Below are 16,704 nucleotides of genomic sequence, written 5' to 3'. Positions count from 1 at the left end.
ACAAATGCATTTCCTCCTTTGCTTTTCCACAAGGGCGCTCTAGTTCCTGAACAACACATTGTATGTAATCATGAAGAATATGTGCAGGTGGAAACAAATCAATCGCAGAGATTTATACCTCCCTAACTTCCGTTGAAGGTATCAACTAAGGACACAGAACAACCACTGAAGAACAGTACAACATTATGACGTGACACGTAAGCTTAGATCTGCTATTTTCTATATTGGACAATTCAAAAGTTTCTTAAAACTGTCACCTGTAATGATGGGACAACAGGGTGAATGTGTTTTTTATTTTTATTTTTTAAGTAATTACTTTGTCATAAATGCGATTTGAAGTAAAGTCATACATTATTAGTCTTAACCTTCTAAGGTCGTTACTAAATCCTTGAATGCCTGCCTGCTCTGTGGGTGTACAACAATTTTATTAGGCGCCCTGGAATCATGCAATTTAACAAGTGAAAGGAGGCTTCTGCATAAATTACAGATAATCCACAGTAAATTATGCAAATGTATTCCAACTTTATCCAAATGGATAGAAAGAAGTGGGAATGTGGTAGTAAAGTTTTGAAGTTGAGAACTTGAACCCAGTGGCATGAATGAATCTGAAATCTAGGAAAACCTTAAGGTTTGTTTCTCGCCCTCTAAGGGGAGTAGCTCTTTGTTATTTGGTTGACATCTCATCAGAGAGGGAATAAAAAGACGCTTTAAGGGAGCTTTTCTGTGCTTATTTCTGAGCTGTAAATTCAGTCAGGGGGCAAACACATTATAGACAAAAACATCCGGGTCAGTTGCAACAACAGCAGCAGCAACAAAGTTCTTTTATGTGCATTTAGCTGTCTGAAGCATTTATAAAAGCATAGCTAATCTGAACTCCTCTGTTTGTGCACTCTTGAGAAGCAACTGATTCAGTAAACACAACCTACTGGATGGGGTGTGCCTCCTCTAGTCTAAATGCCCTTGCATATGGTGATTTTCGTGGTAACTTTACCCCAAGGAGACAAACAAGAGAGTCTTGTATCTAAACACTGCAACAGAATCTCCCATTAAATGGAAAGTATCTGACAAGTGACAACTCTTATTTCTTTTTTAGGAGTTCTACAGTCTGCTTGTACTAAATGTGCTGCTGAGGCTGTAAGGCTGATGCGGTGTGATGCGCCCCTAAGAGTTTACGATTGAATTAGAATGTGGTTCCCAAATGTTTTATCTTGAGATCCAAAAGAGAAATTATGTGATTGCCCAGGACCCAAACTAGTGAAAATAGCAGATGCAGCACGGTGAGCTTGTAGATCTGCTACTTTCACTACTTTGGGTCCCGGGTATAATTTCTCTTTTGAAGTTTAGTTTTTGTTTCTCATTTATTCAAGAAATGATTTCGTTTATTTGTTTGTTTGAATTTTGTGGAGTACATTTTAGAAAATCTTTTGAAATAATAATTATAATAACATGCATGCATGCATGCAATAACTGATACCGTAAATAGGCTACATAAAGAAAATAAGTCAAAACCTTTTGTATTGTATATTCGAGAAATAATATGGTTGTCACAAAATCCCTCTATAGGCACAGTGGACGGTGGACTGTGAGTGACACCCACCCACAGCCACAATAGGGAGAGACGGCACTGCCACCAAAATGTGGAACGCACCGACACCATCCCTTAAAAGATGTGGATCACTGGCTTCTGATCACATATATGCCCATTATAGCGCTATGGTCCCACATGTCATGTCACCCCCAACAGACACAAGCTCATGTGGGAAGCGTGCTCTCACACACACACACACACACACACACACACACACACACACACACACACACACACACACACACACACACACACACACACACACACACACACACACAGGTCCTCATTTGCTGTCTGAATTGGTGTTTCTGGGTCAGTGGTGATGCAGCCTGTCTCCATTTCAAGGGGGGGGTTAAACTCGCTCCTTGAAGTCAAGAGGTCAGCCCCCCCCTCCCCCCGCCGCCAAGCGCCAACACACAAAAAAATAGTTCATCTCACTCTATGCCTTTTAAACGGCTCCATGCTGCTCTATCTATTTATCTATGGGTGTGGGAGTATGAAACAGCACTTTCAATATGGCTGTCTGTCTGCTTCTTTTTCTTTCCCCCAATGAATGACGAGGCTACTGTGCAGAGTTCAAACCCCACCCCTGCTGTGAGGAACCGCACTCCCTCGAGTAATTCAATCGCCATCGGTCCCATATATATGCACGTCAGAATCTGAATCAGAATCAACTTTATTTTCACATCACAGGTTTACAGGTGTAAAACAGTGCACTGAAATTAGTTGTTGTGCGTTCCATTTCCATGCAGTTTTTGTTATTTCCATAAAAAAAACAAAGGGAAGCCAAAGAAGGGGGTCCAGGGGGAAGAGAGATCAATCAGTAAGAAATGATCTACATGACCATTGGGCATAGCGGTCGGATCTGTGGTGCTGAACAAACATATCTTCATATATGCCTATACATATGGCTGTGGGCATATTGGGTTTGTTTATGGTTATGTCTGAGTCCTAGTGACATGCCTTGGGGTATGATGTTTGCTTATGGTTATGTCTGAGTCATGTGGCATATGGTACCAGGTTTGTTTATGGTTATGTCTGATATAGTGACATGCCTAGGGCATATGAGGTTTGTTATGTCTGAGTCATATAGTGACATGGACTGCATGCTCTCCCATGTGTGCTATATGATATACTGTACATTTATTATTATTAATTATTAAATCATTAAAGGCGTTGCACCGCATGCACGTGAGAGTAGACAGAGAGACCAGACGAGTGCGTGCGTGTCGGTGCGCGCGCGCGCGTGCGTGTCGGTGTGCGCGCGTGTGTGTGTGTGTGGGAGGCGCACAGTCTCGCGCTGCGCTGCGGACTCCGTGTCTCTCACTCCGCGTGAAGAGAAGACACGCACCGCACCGGGCTGGAACTTGAAGGGCACAAGAGAGAGAGAGAGAGAGAGTCAGAGTGAGGATACCATCTGTACAGATACAGCATGAAACTACTGTGAAACCTACTTCACTGGGATTTATTCCCCCGGCAACTGAACACTTACACAAGTATAGTGTTATTTTTCCACCTATAATTCTGTAAAGGTTCATCACAACATAAGCTGCAACATGGAGGCGCGTACAACAACACCAAGAGGCTGGTTAGTTTCTGTCCAGTTGCTTCTCATCTGCCAAATAGGTAAGGATGCTGTCAATTACGTTAATGACGACCGACCGTCATATAATAATATTAGTCTGTTCGTTGTTATTTCACAACTTTGTAGTTTACGTGCGCGTTGCGTAACCAAAGAAAGGCAATTTACGCACGAGTTTCACGTGTACGAAAAACACCACAACAACCCCTTGAAAAACATGACATGTTTTGGTGCTGCTGTTGCTGCTGCTGGTTTCTTGTTTAATTGCTTTGCATTTAACATTCATGAGACTAGCTGTGCGTTTTTGAGAAAGTCAGCAGCGAATGCAAATCTCGGACTGGACATGTCCATATTTTGGGTGAGCGTTCCGGTTACCCATTTAGTCACTTTGTTGTTTGTTTGGTTTGTTTTGTTGTTTACTCATCATTAATACATGATTTGACTATGTATTAACATATTTCATATTAAGCGTTGGAGTTGTCTTTTTAGTTGGGCGGAGCTGACAGCTGAGGTCTCACGCAGCATATAGGCTATAGTATAATGTCAGTGCACTTTCTTTTACATTTGAACGATTTGTCCTCACGAATTGTCTTGCAATTATTTGGTAGGACTACATGTCACGGCTCACATATCATATGTATCCAAACTCCAAAGTTTCAAACTGGAGCGGTTTCAGCGGTGGCAGCGGTGGCCGAACGGATAGCGGCGCGGTCTAGATACCGGAAGATTCCCAGTTCGAATCAGCCGTCCGACACGTTCAAATTACCACCGCTGAAATGCCCTTGAACAAGGCATCAACCACTACGATGAAATGTGTTCTATGAGCAGGGCCTGGCTGGAAACAAGTTCTTGAGCTTAGCCCAGATACCCTGGGTAAATATAGATTTCATTTCATTTCATTTCATTTCATTTCATTTCATTTCAGCTGTCAGTCATGCACGAAGTCTGTAGGCTTATAGACAAGAAAGTTAGTCAAGCGCTCCATCTGGCAAGAGAGCCTACAGTATGACTGGTTAAAACTCCTTGGGAAGTTGTATGTGGACTGTGGAGGTAAAAAGTGAAATTGGTTATTTGGAGCTGTTGGCCATTATGATGTACCAATGAGGCAGTCTATATCAATCAATTAGATGGCTGTAGCCTAATTTCATTCCAACCATGGTTGGAATGAAATCTGCAGATACATTTCATGGTAGGAAAAAAAGAAATAGCCTACAATCCTATCATGGCACAGACCAATAAAGCAAGGATGTAGCCCAGAGTTGTTAAGCTACTTCATCAAATGTTAATCAGGTCACACAATTCCCACTTCAAGATTGATGCCATGTTGAATTATTTAGCAAATGATCTGTAACTAACCACTATATTGACTTGAACCATGAGTTACAGAGTGCTAATGCACGAGCAAGCCAGGATCGATCTGATGAGTGGAACAGAGCCATTTATTTTTTTTGTTCCATATTGCTCTTGTTTTGTGAATGATTTTCACAACTTAACTTGTGAAGTTATTTCTGTCTTGGTACTTAGAATGCAGTTGATGCAAATTAGAGCAAATAATAGATCATTATCCCACAGAAATTAAGGTATTTCTCTCTTCTTTTGGACCTTTCAGTCTGAAAATGATCATATACACATGCTTTGTACAGTCAGATAGGCTACTGTAACTGATAATTGGTTTAACCTTAAGCTCATAGTTTAGGCCTACTGGGGTCCTGCAGGGCTCTGTACTTGCTTTTTTCCCCTCCACACCAAATCTCTTCATTGAAAATACCCAATCCACACGTATACTCGTTGTAGATCTTCTATTTTTGAGTAATGTTTGCTCCTGAATAGTGATGCTAGAAGCCTTTGGGTGAGACTGAGATTGTAAGATATGTACCAAACATTTGGGAAAAGGAGGAAGAATTTGTTTTCTTCAAAAAAGTGTACAGTATTTGTTAAAATCTCGTTTTTATGTGGACACGCCCACCAGTTCATTGAGTATGCCTGGTTTGCCTGATGGGTGGTGATCCACCTGAACTGAAGCTGCACCCACAGCTGTTGTTGTATTATAGGGGGTTAGGGGGAGGGGTTGGGGGAGAGGGTGATATTGTGATGTCACTATATCACTGTTGGTTTCAGCCTCCAGGAAGAAACCCTAAATATAAGGGAAGACATCATTGCACATAACAACCACACCAAGGGGTCTAATGAAGTACTAGTGTCACCTCATAAACACATGAAAAACTGGACAAAATACAAAAATCACAGCACTCCATCTTTAAGAGATGTTGGCGCATGGGCCAGCATGGTGTGAACTTGGATATTGGGGGTTGATGGGTTGGTGGTATACCTGCTGAATGTCCAACCCGCCTCCGTAGCTCTACCACACTCCTCCTCCGGGTCCTCCCCATGCCCCTCGCCCGCTTTTCCCCCTTTTCAGCTGAGCCTTTTTAAATGAAGCTTTGATGAAACCTGGGGCACAAAGGAAGGTTCCCGTTTTCTTTTTAGTTTTTGAGAAAGCAGCAGAGGAATTGATGGTTAAGAGAAAAGACACATGAGCTGAACTGAATGCCTGGAGACCAGCACCATCTGTCCTCCCGACAAGACTGGGCATTTCTCAATGGGTATCGCCAATGGTGACCCCCCCTCCCCCCTTTAGCTCTCTGCAGAAGTATAGTCTTTAGGTCCTGTGGTGGTGGGTGATGGTGGTGTTTTTGTGGGTGACAGATGGTAGTCATGGTTTGTCAGCCTGTCAGTCAAGAAGAGCAGGGTGCTGGTTGCTGTGTGGGTGAAGGATAACAGACCCCCGCTGTGACTGCCCACTTATAAAGGGTGTGTCAGCCTGTCAGTCAAGAAGAGCAGGGTGCTGGTTGCTGTGTGGGTGAAGGATAACAGTCAAGAAGAGCAGGGTGCAGGTTGCTGTGTGGGTGAAGGATAACAGACCCCCGCTGTGAAGAGCAGGGTGCTGGTTGCTGTGTGGGTGAAGAGCAGGGTGCTGGTTGCTGTGTGGGTGAAGAGCAGGGTGCTGGTTGCTGTGTGGGTGAAGAGCAGGGTGCTGGTTGCTGTGTGGGTGAAGGGTAACAGACCCCCGCTGTGACTGCCCACTTATAAAGGGTGTGTCACAAGCTGGTGAAAACCTTTCTCACCACTTGTGTAAATTGTGTTGCTGCTGCTGGTTAACAAGCCTAGCTTTACAGAATGTTGGGCCACTAATACTTACTCACCGATGATTCATTCTGAAGTGGGAATTGCATAATCAGGTCAAACAACTGCCATACTGTGTAGATATGGGTCAAATTAACCTAACCCTTTCAACCTGGCTTCTCCCATTATAGGAGACATTTAAAAAAACATAAAGTAAGATCCCTAAGCCCTATGTAGATTGTCTATTTTCAATATTTTCTATGTACAACATATAGGGCTTTAGCGGTTAAGCTACAGCATACGTTGAGAATAATACAATAATCACACCCGTGTGAAGTGAGGGGCGCTCTTATCATCATCATACGTCCTCACCTTTGTCTTTCATGTTTGTGTGTACACAATGTTTGCGTTTACACAAACACTCAAAACTGACTATTCATTATCGATGGCATTTCATGTTGGTGTTGGGACAATGACGTAAAAATGGCTATTCATTATAAATGGCATTTCATGTTGGTGTTAGGACTAAGTTTGTGCTTACACTCACACTAAAAGCTGGACATAGGAGCCCCTCAAAAAACAACAATCTCTATTGCTGCTATGAATTCCGCTTGTTATGTATTGTCTTTCAATTAAGGACTTTGATTGACCTTGAATGGCCTCGTCCTTCTCTCGCCTCTGCTTTCCTCACTCGTTCCGTCCCTTTCTTCTCTCCTATACATCCTACGGTCAGTCAGCATCTCTTTCCGTCCTGTATCTGACCTCTTCTCCTCTCTTTGAGGGGAGAGACTCTGTGAGATTCGCTCCTCAAGGCCACTTGGCACACAGACCTTCCTCCTCACTACCCCCTGGCCTGGAAAAAAAAAAAACAGCCAAGCAGATTTCCAATCGCCGGCAGCAGGAGTATTTGATGACCAGATTAGTGGGTATTAGGCTCAACGGCATTCACTCAAGCATACATGGGGAGGGGGGAGACCACTGCCGAATCCTCTGTCACCCTCTTCTTTATTTCTCTCCGGCCATGGCTGAATGGGCCTTGGGGTTACGTGGGGAGACATCCAGCCAAGCCTGTGCAGAGGTTAGCCTGGTGCTCCCGGGCTAGCCTCTCCTCCATCTCCCCACCTCCAGAAGTGCCCCCCCCCCAGGGGCCTTGCCCCGTGTGAATTATGCTGTCAGAGGGGAGATTTGTTTTGTAACTGTAGGGGGAGAAAAATAAAAAAGAAGAGAGAGGGGGGACGGACGGACGGACTGCAGGCAGCGAGGGGGGGAGGGGGACACTTCTGGGGGTGCGTGTCGCGGCAACAAAGCGATCAGCATGAGAGCAGGGGGTACGACTGAAGCGTGACGCGGTGATGGCACTGCAATTTGTCCCGGTGCGAGAAGGGGAGGAGGGGCGGGGGGGGGGGGGGGGCGTTGAGGCAGGACTCTCTCACACTGCGAGGCGAGGAGACTGTGACCATACACAGGATAAAGATGTATAGCTTTCTTCCCGATATACCAATTCCTATAACCATAACTTGCTTATCTGTTGATACCGTCGTGTAACGATCCGATACCAGTGTGTAGTTTAAAATGAATCGAGGACAGTGGTTCTCAAAGTGGGGTCCAGCAACTCTGGGTTCTTTGAGGGGGTTTCAAATGGACCCCTAGGTCTGTAACTCTGAGAGTGTACAAATGGAACCAAATGGACCCAGTTCCATATTGTCAGTTTTGGGGGTCCTATGGGCATAAAAGGGGCATGCCCATATATGGGCATATGGCATCAGGAATCTCCATACTGTATATGGGCATAAAAAAGATACAGGTAGACGGACAGAAACAGAAATCTCCATATTATGTGCACACAAGAGACACAGACACTACTATAGACTTCTTAACAGGCCCGAAAATTAAGATCTTACCCCCCATGCCAAAGCGCCAGCGCTCTCCCAGCAGTCTGCTGTCACCCAGGCAGATATGTTGATCTGACCCCCATTCCAAAGCACCAGCGCTCGCCCAGCAGTCTGCTGTCACCCAGGCGGATGCGTGCATGCTTCTCGCCCTCAGGCGTCTTATTGGTAATTATTGCTAAAGTGCAGAGCTAGAACTAGAAGTTAGTAAAATAATAATGCAAATAGTACAGTGAGTATAAAACTAGCGCACCATCAACTGAAGCATTCAGAATACAAAATAATTGATGACTGTAAATGACATATCACCACGGGATAAATTACATGGTATCGGAATGGCATAGACCGACATACTCGCCGATACCGATGCAGCATTTTGGGCAGTATTGGAACAGCTTCTCCGACACTTCTCCGACACTGGTATTGGTCGGGGCGTCACAGCAGAACACCCAACTCTCTGTTTCCCAGGGAGACTAACCAACCCACACAACTCTTTCCTCCTTCCTACACTCCCCCCGTATACCAGTGGACCCCGACACCTTCACATACGAGCTCTCACAGAGCGATGGAGTGCAGGTTAAGCAGCACTTCTCTTGTCATTAGTCTTGTGCCTCAAGCCTCATTCCTCACTCTTTGCGTTCTTTTCACACGCAGTCCCTTTTTCCCTTCCTGCCTTTACATTCAGAACCGGTGCCTCCTTTTTGAGTGGTGTAAACCACTCCTACAACTGGCTTTTGTGTGCAGAAAAAAATGACCATGGTTGCTATGTTCAAAATAATTTCTGACGTAATTAAATCACACCCGGGTGAACTGGATGACCGTAGCAACCGTGGTCATTTTCTCTGCACAGAAAAAGCCAGTTGTGAAATCACATCCGGGTGTGATTTCATTACGTCAGATCAGAGCTGATCAGGCTACATAATACCTTACCTTATTTCATTACGTCAGACATTACGTCAGACCACAGCTGATCATGCTATATAAAACCTTACACCACTCAGTTCACACGGGTGTGATTTTTTTTTTACGGGTCCATCCGTCCGTGTGTGCTCTAATTTTTCATCCCCACTTTTCTCTGTCTTCATGTCTAATTTTCCTTTTCTCTCTCCCCCTCTTCAAACATTCCTCCCTCGATCATCCTTCTGTTTTGTCCTCCCTCTTCTTTTTTTTGTCTCCCATCGTTCCACCATCAGTCAGTTCCCACTGACCTCTTACAGTTTTAATCCTCTCCTCATGTGTCTCCCTCCCTCAATCCTTGGTGCGTGCGTGCGTGCGTGCGTGCGTGCGTGCGTGCGTGCGTGCGTGTGTGTGCGCGCGTGTGCCTGTGCCTGTGCGCGGTGACCGGGTGGGAGGTCTTCGGGTTATCCAACCATCTTGCCTGGTGCTGTGGCACATTGGTTCAGCTCTGGTAGTATCCTCCTTGGCGCGGTGCCAGGGCCAGTCTCTGACGCCCGCTGCCGTAATGGATGACGGGGCAGAGCAGGTCCGGGTGGCCCCGTCTTTGCCTCTGAAAAAAAGGGGGCTGCTCACACCGGGGCCTTTTTGGTCGGAGAACAAGAGACGTCCTGCAGAGTAACTGGTAGAGAGCCATTTGATTTTGTTCCCCACTTTCTCTCATGTCTTTTGGTCCTTTTCAGATGCCCCGCTTGTGTGTGTGTGTGTGTGTGTGTGTGTGTGTGTGTGTGTGTGTGTGTGTGTGTGTGTGTGTGTGTGTGTGTGTGTGTGTGTGTGTGTGTGTGTGTGTGTGTGTGTGTGTGTGTGTGTGTGTGTGTGTGTGTGTGTGTGTGTGTGTGTGTGTGTGTGTGTGTGTGGTCTCTCTCAGCTGTGTTGTGTATCGATGGTCCTTGTTGGTCTCTCTCAGGCTGTTTTGTGAACTGAATCGATGGCCCTCATCTACTGAACACTGAATACATACACCATCATCTCAAGGTGATGCAGAAAGCTTGTGTGAAGGACACTTTTGTTGGTCAAAGTACTCTTCACTGAGGATCGTGCCTCCTTTTCTTTTGTGGGAGAGGGGAACTAGTACTACCCGGATGAATTTTAAAAGAGGCACACGGGCACACAGGCAGATGTTATAGCCAGACGAAAGTATTACAAAAGTATTTGATTAAAAATTAGTTTGCAAGCGAAATCTTGTCACTGTTGGGGCGAAAACCTTCTCACATAAAATAGATATGTCATATAGAGTAGAGTACTGAAGTCAAACGTAATTCACGTATCCTATGTGGCTCATGGTTTTGTCTCCCCATTCTGAGTTCCGATAGTCGTGTTTGATATTGTGGGATGGCATATAAGAACTGTGTTCCAAAACAAATGAGCCTGATGATTTGTCTCGTATGGATGAATGGATGAAACCTCATGGATATAAGCATCAACTGACGGCGGGAAAACACTAGCTGTTACCGCCGACAAATTTATAAATATTTTGAGGAAACTAAACCGTGGTAGTACGTGAATTACTTCGGTACTCTATAGACATCATTGATGATTGACGTCACAGGCTGGCCATTGAAGGCCGAGATCCACACTAGAGCCACATCGTTCCCATGTGGATCCCCAGATGAGTTTGATTTTACTTTTAGTATAAATTTGATTTATTAAGATTACTTAATAAACTAGAGACTGAGATTTTAGACAAAATATTCAAAAACACTGGTGGTCAGTCACTCACTATACTACTGCATTGTCAATGTTGACCTCAAGTATAAATCCAGTTTGATTTAGGGGGGGTCCAAGGTGCATGTTTGAGGGACCGAGTCAGGACGTTGTAACCGGCCAACGATGAGCCCCTGCAGCCAATTGGTCCAAAGGTGCTGACGCAGTAATTGTCCGAGTATGGCCTCTCTCTCTCTCTCTCTCTCTCTCTCTCTCTCCTGGTAAAACTGGTTTCCAGTATTTGAAGAGAGCCTGGGGCTGTTCTTTTTCACACACCTTTTAATACAAAGACATTAGAGGGATTTGGCACGGGACAGGCATTCAGCTGCAGGGCGCGGTACAATCCTAAGTGTTCATTCAAAGGGCAACGTTGCCGATTTTTCACCCATATCCTATTTGAATGAAGTTGAGGACATAATAAACAATGTAATGATGTGTGCATTTCGTGTTTAGGTATTTTGAACATGATTTCGGCAACTGTGACAGAATGTCAGTTATTCCTGGACCTGATCTGGATCATGTGACTATATCTATCATGCCTGGTGATGAGTCTGACTGACTGCCAGGTGTGCTTAACCAGTTAAGCCCCTGTATATACTTAGTTTTACGTTGAATATAGACTACAGTACAGACGATCTACATCAAGATCTTGTCAAGTGCTTGTATATTGGTTATTTTTGGACTATGTTTAAAGGACCACTTTTCAACGTATCTTCATATAATAGGTCCTCACTAATGTTCATGATAAAATACCACAATTTCTTTCTACTCTGTCTGTGTCTCATAGGAGGGCTGTGGGCAGTTCAGAAACCCGTCCACCAGTGACATCATCATTAGGCAGATTCTTTTTAAACAAGATCTTTGTTACAAAAATGTTTAGATTTTTATTATCGTGAAAACGATGACTAAAAAGCTGAATAACTCTAAATCTACGGAGCTCTCCATGGTTTTGACATCGGAGGTCTTTTCTGATTGTCTGGTGATCCCGATTGGAACATTGGCGTTTTCTAGAGCAAGGATGGCCTCATTTTAGCTCGCTAGCATTGATGCTAAATATTTAGCATCTAAAATGGATCGGCAAAGCAGACGTGCGTCACACTGAAACCAAGTAGATCCGGGTCGGCAGTCAAGCGCTGGCACTTTCATCCACCAGGTGGCAGTGTTTGTGAAAGAAGGCACTCAACATAATGTTAACATCTAGGGCTCCATCTTGCGCCACCCTTATCCCTTATCCCTAAACTTGTTTGCCATTTTTTACTATTTTGAAAAACATTTTAAAATAGTTCAACTAGCCGATCTACATCGAGACGTTGTGAGCTTGTAGATCGGCTATTTGAACTATTTTAAAAGGTTTTTTAAAATAGTAAAAAATGGCAAATAAGTTTAGGGATAAGGGTTAAGGGGTGGCGCAAGATGTAGCCCATAATGCCTATTTACCCCAATGAATATGTCTTAACCCATTAAGACCTGAGGCTGATTCTACAAATGCCTTCTCGAGCTTGCATATCTACGCAAATACCTAAAATAACACGGATGCTTTCCCGATTTTGAATGTGTTAAAGCAGTTACCTGGCTATCTTCTGTAAAATCCATTTGCAGGTCCTTTTGATATAACAAATATCAAAGTATGATGTTATTGGTACTGTATCCCCAGCAAGTGTGTGTGTGTGCGTGCGTGCGTGTGCTTGTGCGTGCCATGATTACAGTAGTTACTATTTGTAATGGCAGATCAAACACAAATATGTCAAGGTTAGCCAAGGACAAAGCGATAATCCATATTTCCTTTGTTCTGTCATTTAGAGACCTCCTACCCATCAAATTTCAATTAGGTTGTCCCTCAAAATAGTGCACGGCTCCCTCAGGCCCCATTTCCGTGAAAATGGCTGACTGTTAATGAGTCGGTAATTGTGCTAATGTTAGCCTCGTCGAGGGACTGAGCCGGGAGTGGATTAATGCAGGTGAAAAAGCAATTAGCTTTTTAAGCTAACCCCAGAAACCCTGCTGGGTTTCACCCGCTAAGCACCTTCAGGCGTGTCGTGTGTGTATGATAATGTACTACTGTGATCATCTGGAGCATAGCATCCATGAGATGAGATGCCCCCAATGAAAGCTTCATATTGCAAGAATACATTTGCCTAGTAATACCTAATTTAAACAGCCTATTATATTAAGACCTGAGGCCGATTCTACAAATGCCTTCTAAAGCAGTAGTTCTTAAACATATTTGTGCCAAGGAGGACCCCCACATTTTTTGTATATTTGGCCACGGCATCTGAAAATGTTTTGTGTTAGGGACCCCCAGAAGAGAAGATTTGTGTAAAAGAAAATCTAAATTATTAATTATTATTTTTTACCCAAAAATGTAACAAAAACATCTTGTAGATCTGCTGTTTTTGAGAACTATGGTTCTAAATCCTGAGAGTTTTCTGAAAACTTATGTTGCTATATAGCTCAAATCTAAAATGACACAGATGCTTTCCCGGTTTTAATGGGCTATTGAAGGAAGACATAATTGCTGTCCTGGTGGGTTGGTTGACTATAGCTCAGGTGCTGTGGGCTAGTATTTTGGCACTGGGTGGGTCCTTTGTTGCATGGCATTCGACCTCGCTCACTTTGGTTGCTTTGCCCGTCCTCTGTGCAGTTTGTTCCCGTCATAGTTTATGGTTTGTATGTGTCCCTGTGAGGCCAGGTGCCTTTAATGTGAATTATGAACAAAAAAGGAAAAACAGCTTAACAGAGAAAGTGGAGAAGGAACACACTAATGCAGTGAGACATGTTGTGGCGATCATCATCAGCGCTCTGCTGGTCATCTGTTGAAGGTCCATGTGTCCACGGTGTGAGAGCACGCACGCACGCACGCACGCACGCACGCACACACGCACGCACACACGCACACACGCACACACACACACACACACACAAATCTATTCTCTATCATCTCTTTCCTTTGGGCTTTGGAACAACATTGGCACACTCTCTCCTTCCACCCATTCAGTCCCCGATGTGGTTGTAGTCGCTCTTCTATTAAATAAGCCGCTTTTGTGTGTCTCTAAACAGTGCTTCTTTCGCCACCATGTGCAGCATTAGATTAGACCCATGTGTAGTCATGTAGCCGTGCCAGGACCGCTCCGCTAGCCTTCCATGTTTAAAGAACAAATGCAATAAGCTTTCCACAGTGTGCCCAACGCAAGCAGATCTGTGTTGGAGTGCAGCCAGCCAGCCAGCCTCATCAGCCATGTTTATAATGTGTTTTTAATGAAGCGATCTGGAACTTATTTGGTCTCCTAATCTAAATTCTCGGAACCTTTACATCGTGATGTGTTTTGGAAGAGGTTGTGGAAAAATAAACTTTATAACAAACTGTAAACATAATAAACTGAAATATTTACAAACGGTACAGAGACCACAATGTAAAGCTTGTGCACTGTACAGTCAGCTCAGACAATATATCAACACATTTGGGAACAGTATTTCATCAACACATTTAGTTTAGATTTAGTTTCTGTTTGCAAACAGAGACTAAATAAGAATCAATTTACTTCAATACATTTAATTATAGCCCTATTCAAACTGGTTAAACCTCGACAATTTGGTGTGAAAGGTATCCGGAGAACTCTCCAGTTTACCAACTCGCTGCGATTTAGTGCATTTTAGTTTTACTTCACCTTCATTTAAATTGCATTGAATTGAGAGTTTAGAGTTAACACTAGAGAAAGTAGGAATGCTAAAAGTTTAAACACCAAAGTACCGAAACAATGTAATTCATTAGTAAACAATTCCTGAAATGGTAGGCCTACTTGGTATTCACATACATAATTTGATCACATAATTTGATCACTTTGGAAATGAACTATAACATCTGTGATAGATAAAGAGAGGATCCGGGCACTGAGAGTAAAAAATGAGGGACGCCTTTATTACATTAAAAAGGCAACTTTTGGCAGTTGCCTTTCTAATTTAATAAAGGCGTTCCTCATGTTTTACTTTGAGTGCCTGGATCCTCTCTTTTTATCTATGTCTTGATCCCGTTTTTGATCCGTGTGAGCACCTTTTTATCATTATCATGTTTTGCTATCTCCGTTGAGCACCTGGTTAGTTCCTCTTTTTCTATAACATCTGTGAGTTTGCCATACTACACTGATGAAGACAGCATGTTAGCACAATGATGAAGACATTGATGAATCATTTTTGCCGTGTCGACTTGGTAAACTGGTGAGTTCTCCGGTATCCAGTGTGAAATGCCACTGTACCAGCCCAAATGTGTCAGGGGGGTATTTTTGCCCCACTTTTAGGATGAGTAATAGACCTATAAGTTTAAGACAAGGAAAAAATTGTCACTTTTTGTACTTTGTACAAATGTAGAATGAAAAATGTAGGCCTACTTGAGTAAAAGAACAAAAGTATTGATATCAAAATATACTTAAAACACATCGAGTGCCACATATTAATACATTATATTCCTTCAGGCTACCGAGGTCTTTTCAGCCGTGTCTTTTTCAAGGGGGGGAAATTACCCCAGTTTCTGTGAACCGGAAGTTAAAGCAGCCAATGTTAAATCTACAGCATTGCATTTCTAAATCATGTGGCCGTAATCTGCCGTAAATAAAGATAGTTTTCGGAATCTGGCATTAGAATCCGAGATAAAAGCATTTAAAAAAGGTAAACAGACCGTGGTGAGTCAATGTCCGTGGCCTTCTTGAAGGAATATGGCCTTGGTTTGGAACACAACAGGTGGATTCAATCTTGGTTATTGTAGAACACACAGCAAGTTAACACCATATGCTCTGTATTTGCGTTTGACGTGTCAGTGAATAAGCTCTTCCTGCTTACATATAGATTAAAAACAAAAGGAGTAAGTATATTATAATGAAAAACTTTCATGTGTTTCCACTGATTAGGCCTATGAGTAAAAACCCCAAAATAATTTGGTGACACTCCACCCCCAGGGGTCGGGACCCACATGTTGAGAACCCCTGCCCTAGGATAGGTATACCCTCACAAAACCATGCAGTAATCCTGCCTCCACCTGAGGGGAAAGGAACAGGTTGGAATAACGTGTTCCTCCCACGCACTATTCCAAACGGAGAAACTCCCCCTGTCAGGTGATAAGAAGTGGCCTGCTCACTCTTCATGTATTGAAGGAATGAGCTCAGTTCGAGGCTGTCCCCAAATTGTCAGAGGGAGAGTAGTGCCCAAGATTAGAGTTTAGGCAATTGGCCTAAACTCCATGTCTTAATAACCACTTTAAACCTGTCCCTAGTTTGGACATGTGAAAAAATGACGTGAAAAAATATTTGTGGCGACCTGGTAGCCAAATGGTCCATATAGCCTACCACTATGGGCTCTAATGCCTGACAGACGGTGAATCCTTGGTTCGATGGCTCTCTCTGTCTGTCTGTCTGTCTGTCTGTCTGTCTGTCTGTCTGTCTGTCTGTCTGTCTGTCTGTCTGTCTGTCTGTCTGTCTGTCTGTCTGTCTGTCTGTCTCTCTGTCTCTCTGTGTCTCTCTCTGTCTCTCTTCTCTCTCTCTCTTTCCTTTCTCTACACTGAATCTTTCAAATACATACTCAAAAAGCCCAGCAAATAACTTAAAAAAGCAATTCTAAATTCTTATCATTTTAAATGTACAGTAACTGGCAACAACAAAGTGTTATGCACACCTATATGCAGTGCTTAATTTCTAACTCAATGGATGCCGGAGCTCAACTCCCGCACATGCACGCGCGCGCCAGTGCATGTGCGTGCATGTGCCTGCCGAAAAATCAGTTTTTCGTCGGGTTTGGGGGTATTTATGCCGGTTATTGTCTCCACCAGGCCGAAGGCATGGGGAGAGAGTATGTTTTGCACTCCGTCCGTGTGTCCGTGT

General features: G+C 43.7%; 1 protein-coding gene across 1 annotated transcript in view; it reads left to right on the top strand.

The window, feature by feature from the left end:
- The first annotated feature begins 2,944 nt into the window (after positions 1-2,944).
- ptprz1a (protein tyrosine phosphatase receptor type Z1a) overlaps positions 2,945-16,704 on the top strand; it is a 110,354-nt gene continuing 96,594 nt past the window's right edge. Inside the window, exon 1 of the mRNA XM_079502218.1 lies at positions 2,945-3,214. Within this exon, the coding sequence (XP_079358344.1) occupies positions 3,145-3,214 (70 nt within the window). The 5' untranslated portion in view covers positions 2,945-3,144. The remainder of the gene's footprint in view (positions 3,215-16,704) is intronic.

Source organism: Electrona antarctica (assembly GCF_951216825.1).
Source record: "Electrona antarctica genome assembly, chromosome: 5".
Lineage (NCBI taxonomy): Eukaryota > Metazoa > Chordata > Actinopteri > Myctophiformes > Myctophidae > Electrona > Electrona antarctica.
Note: the sequence above shows the minus strand (reverse complement) of the source record. Positions and strands in the feature narration are given on the sequence as shown.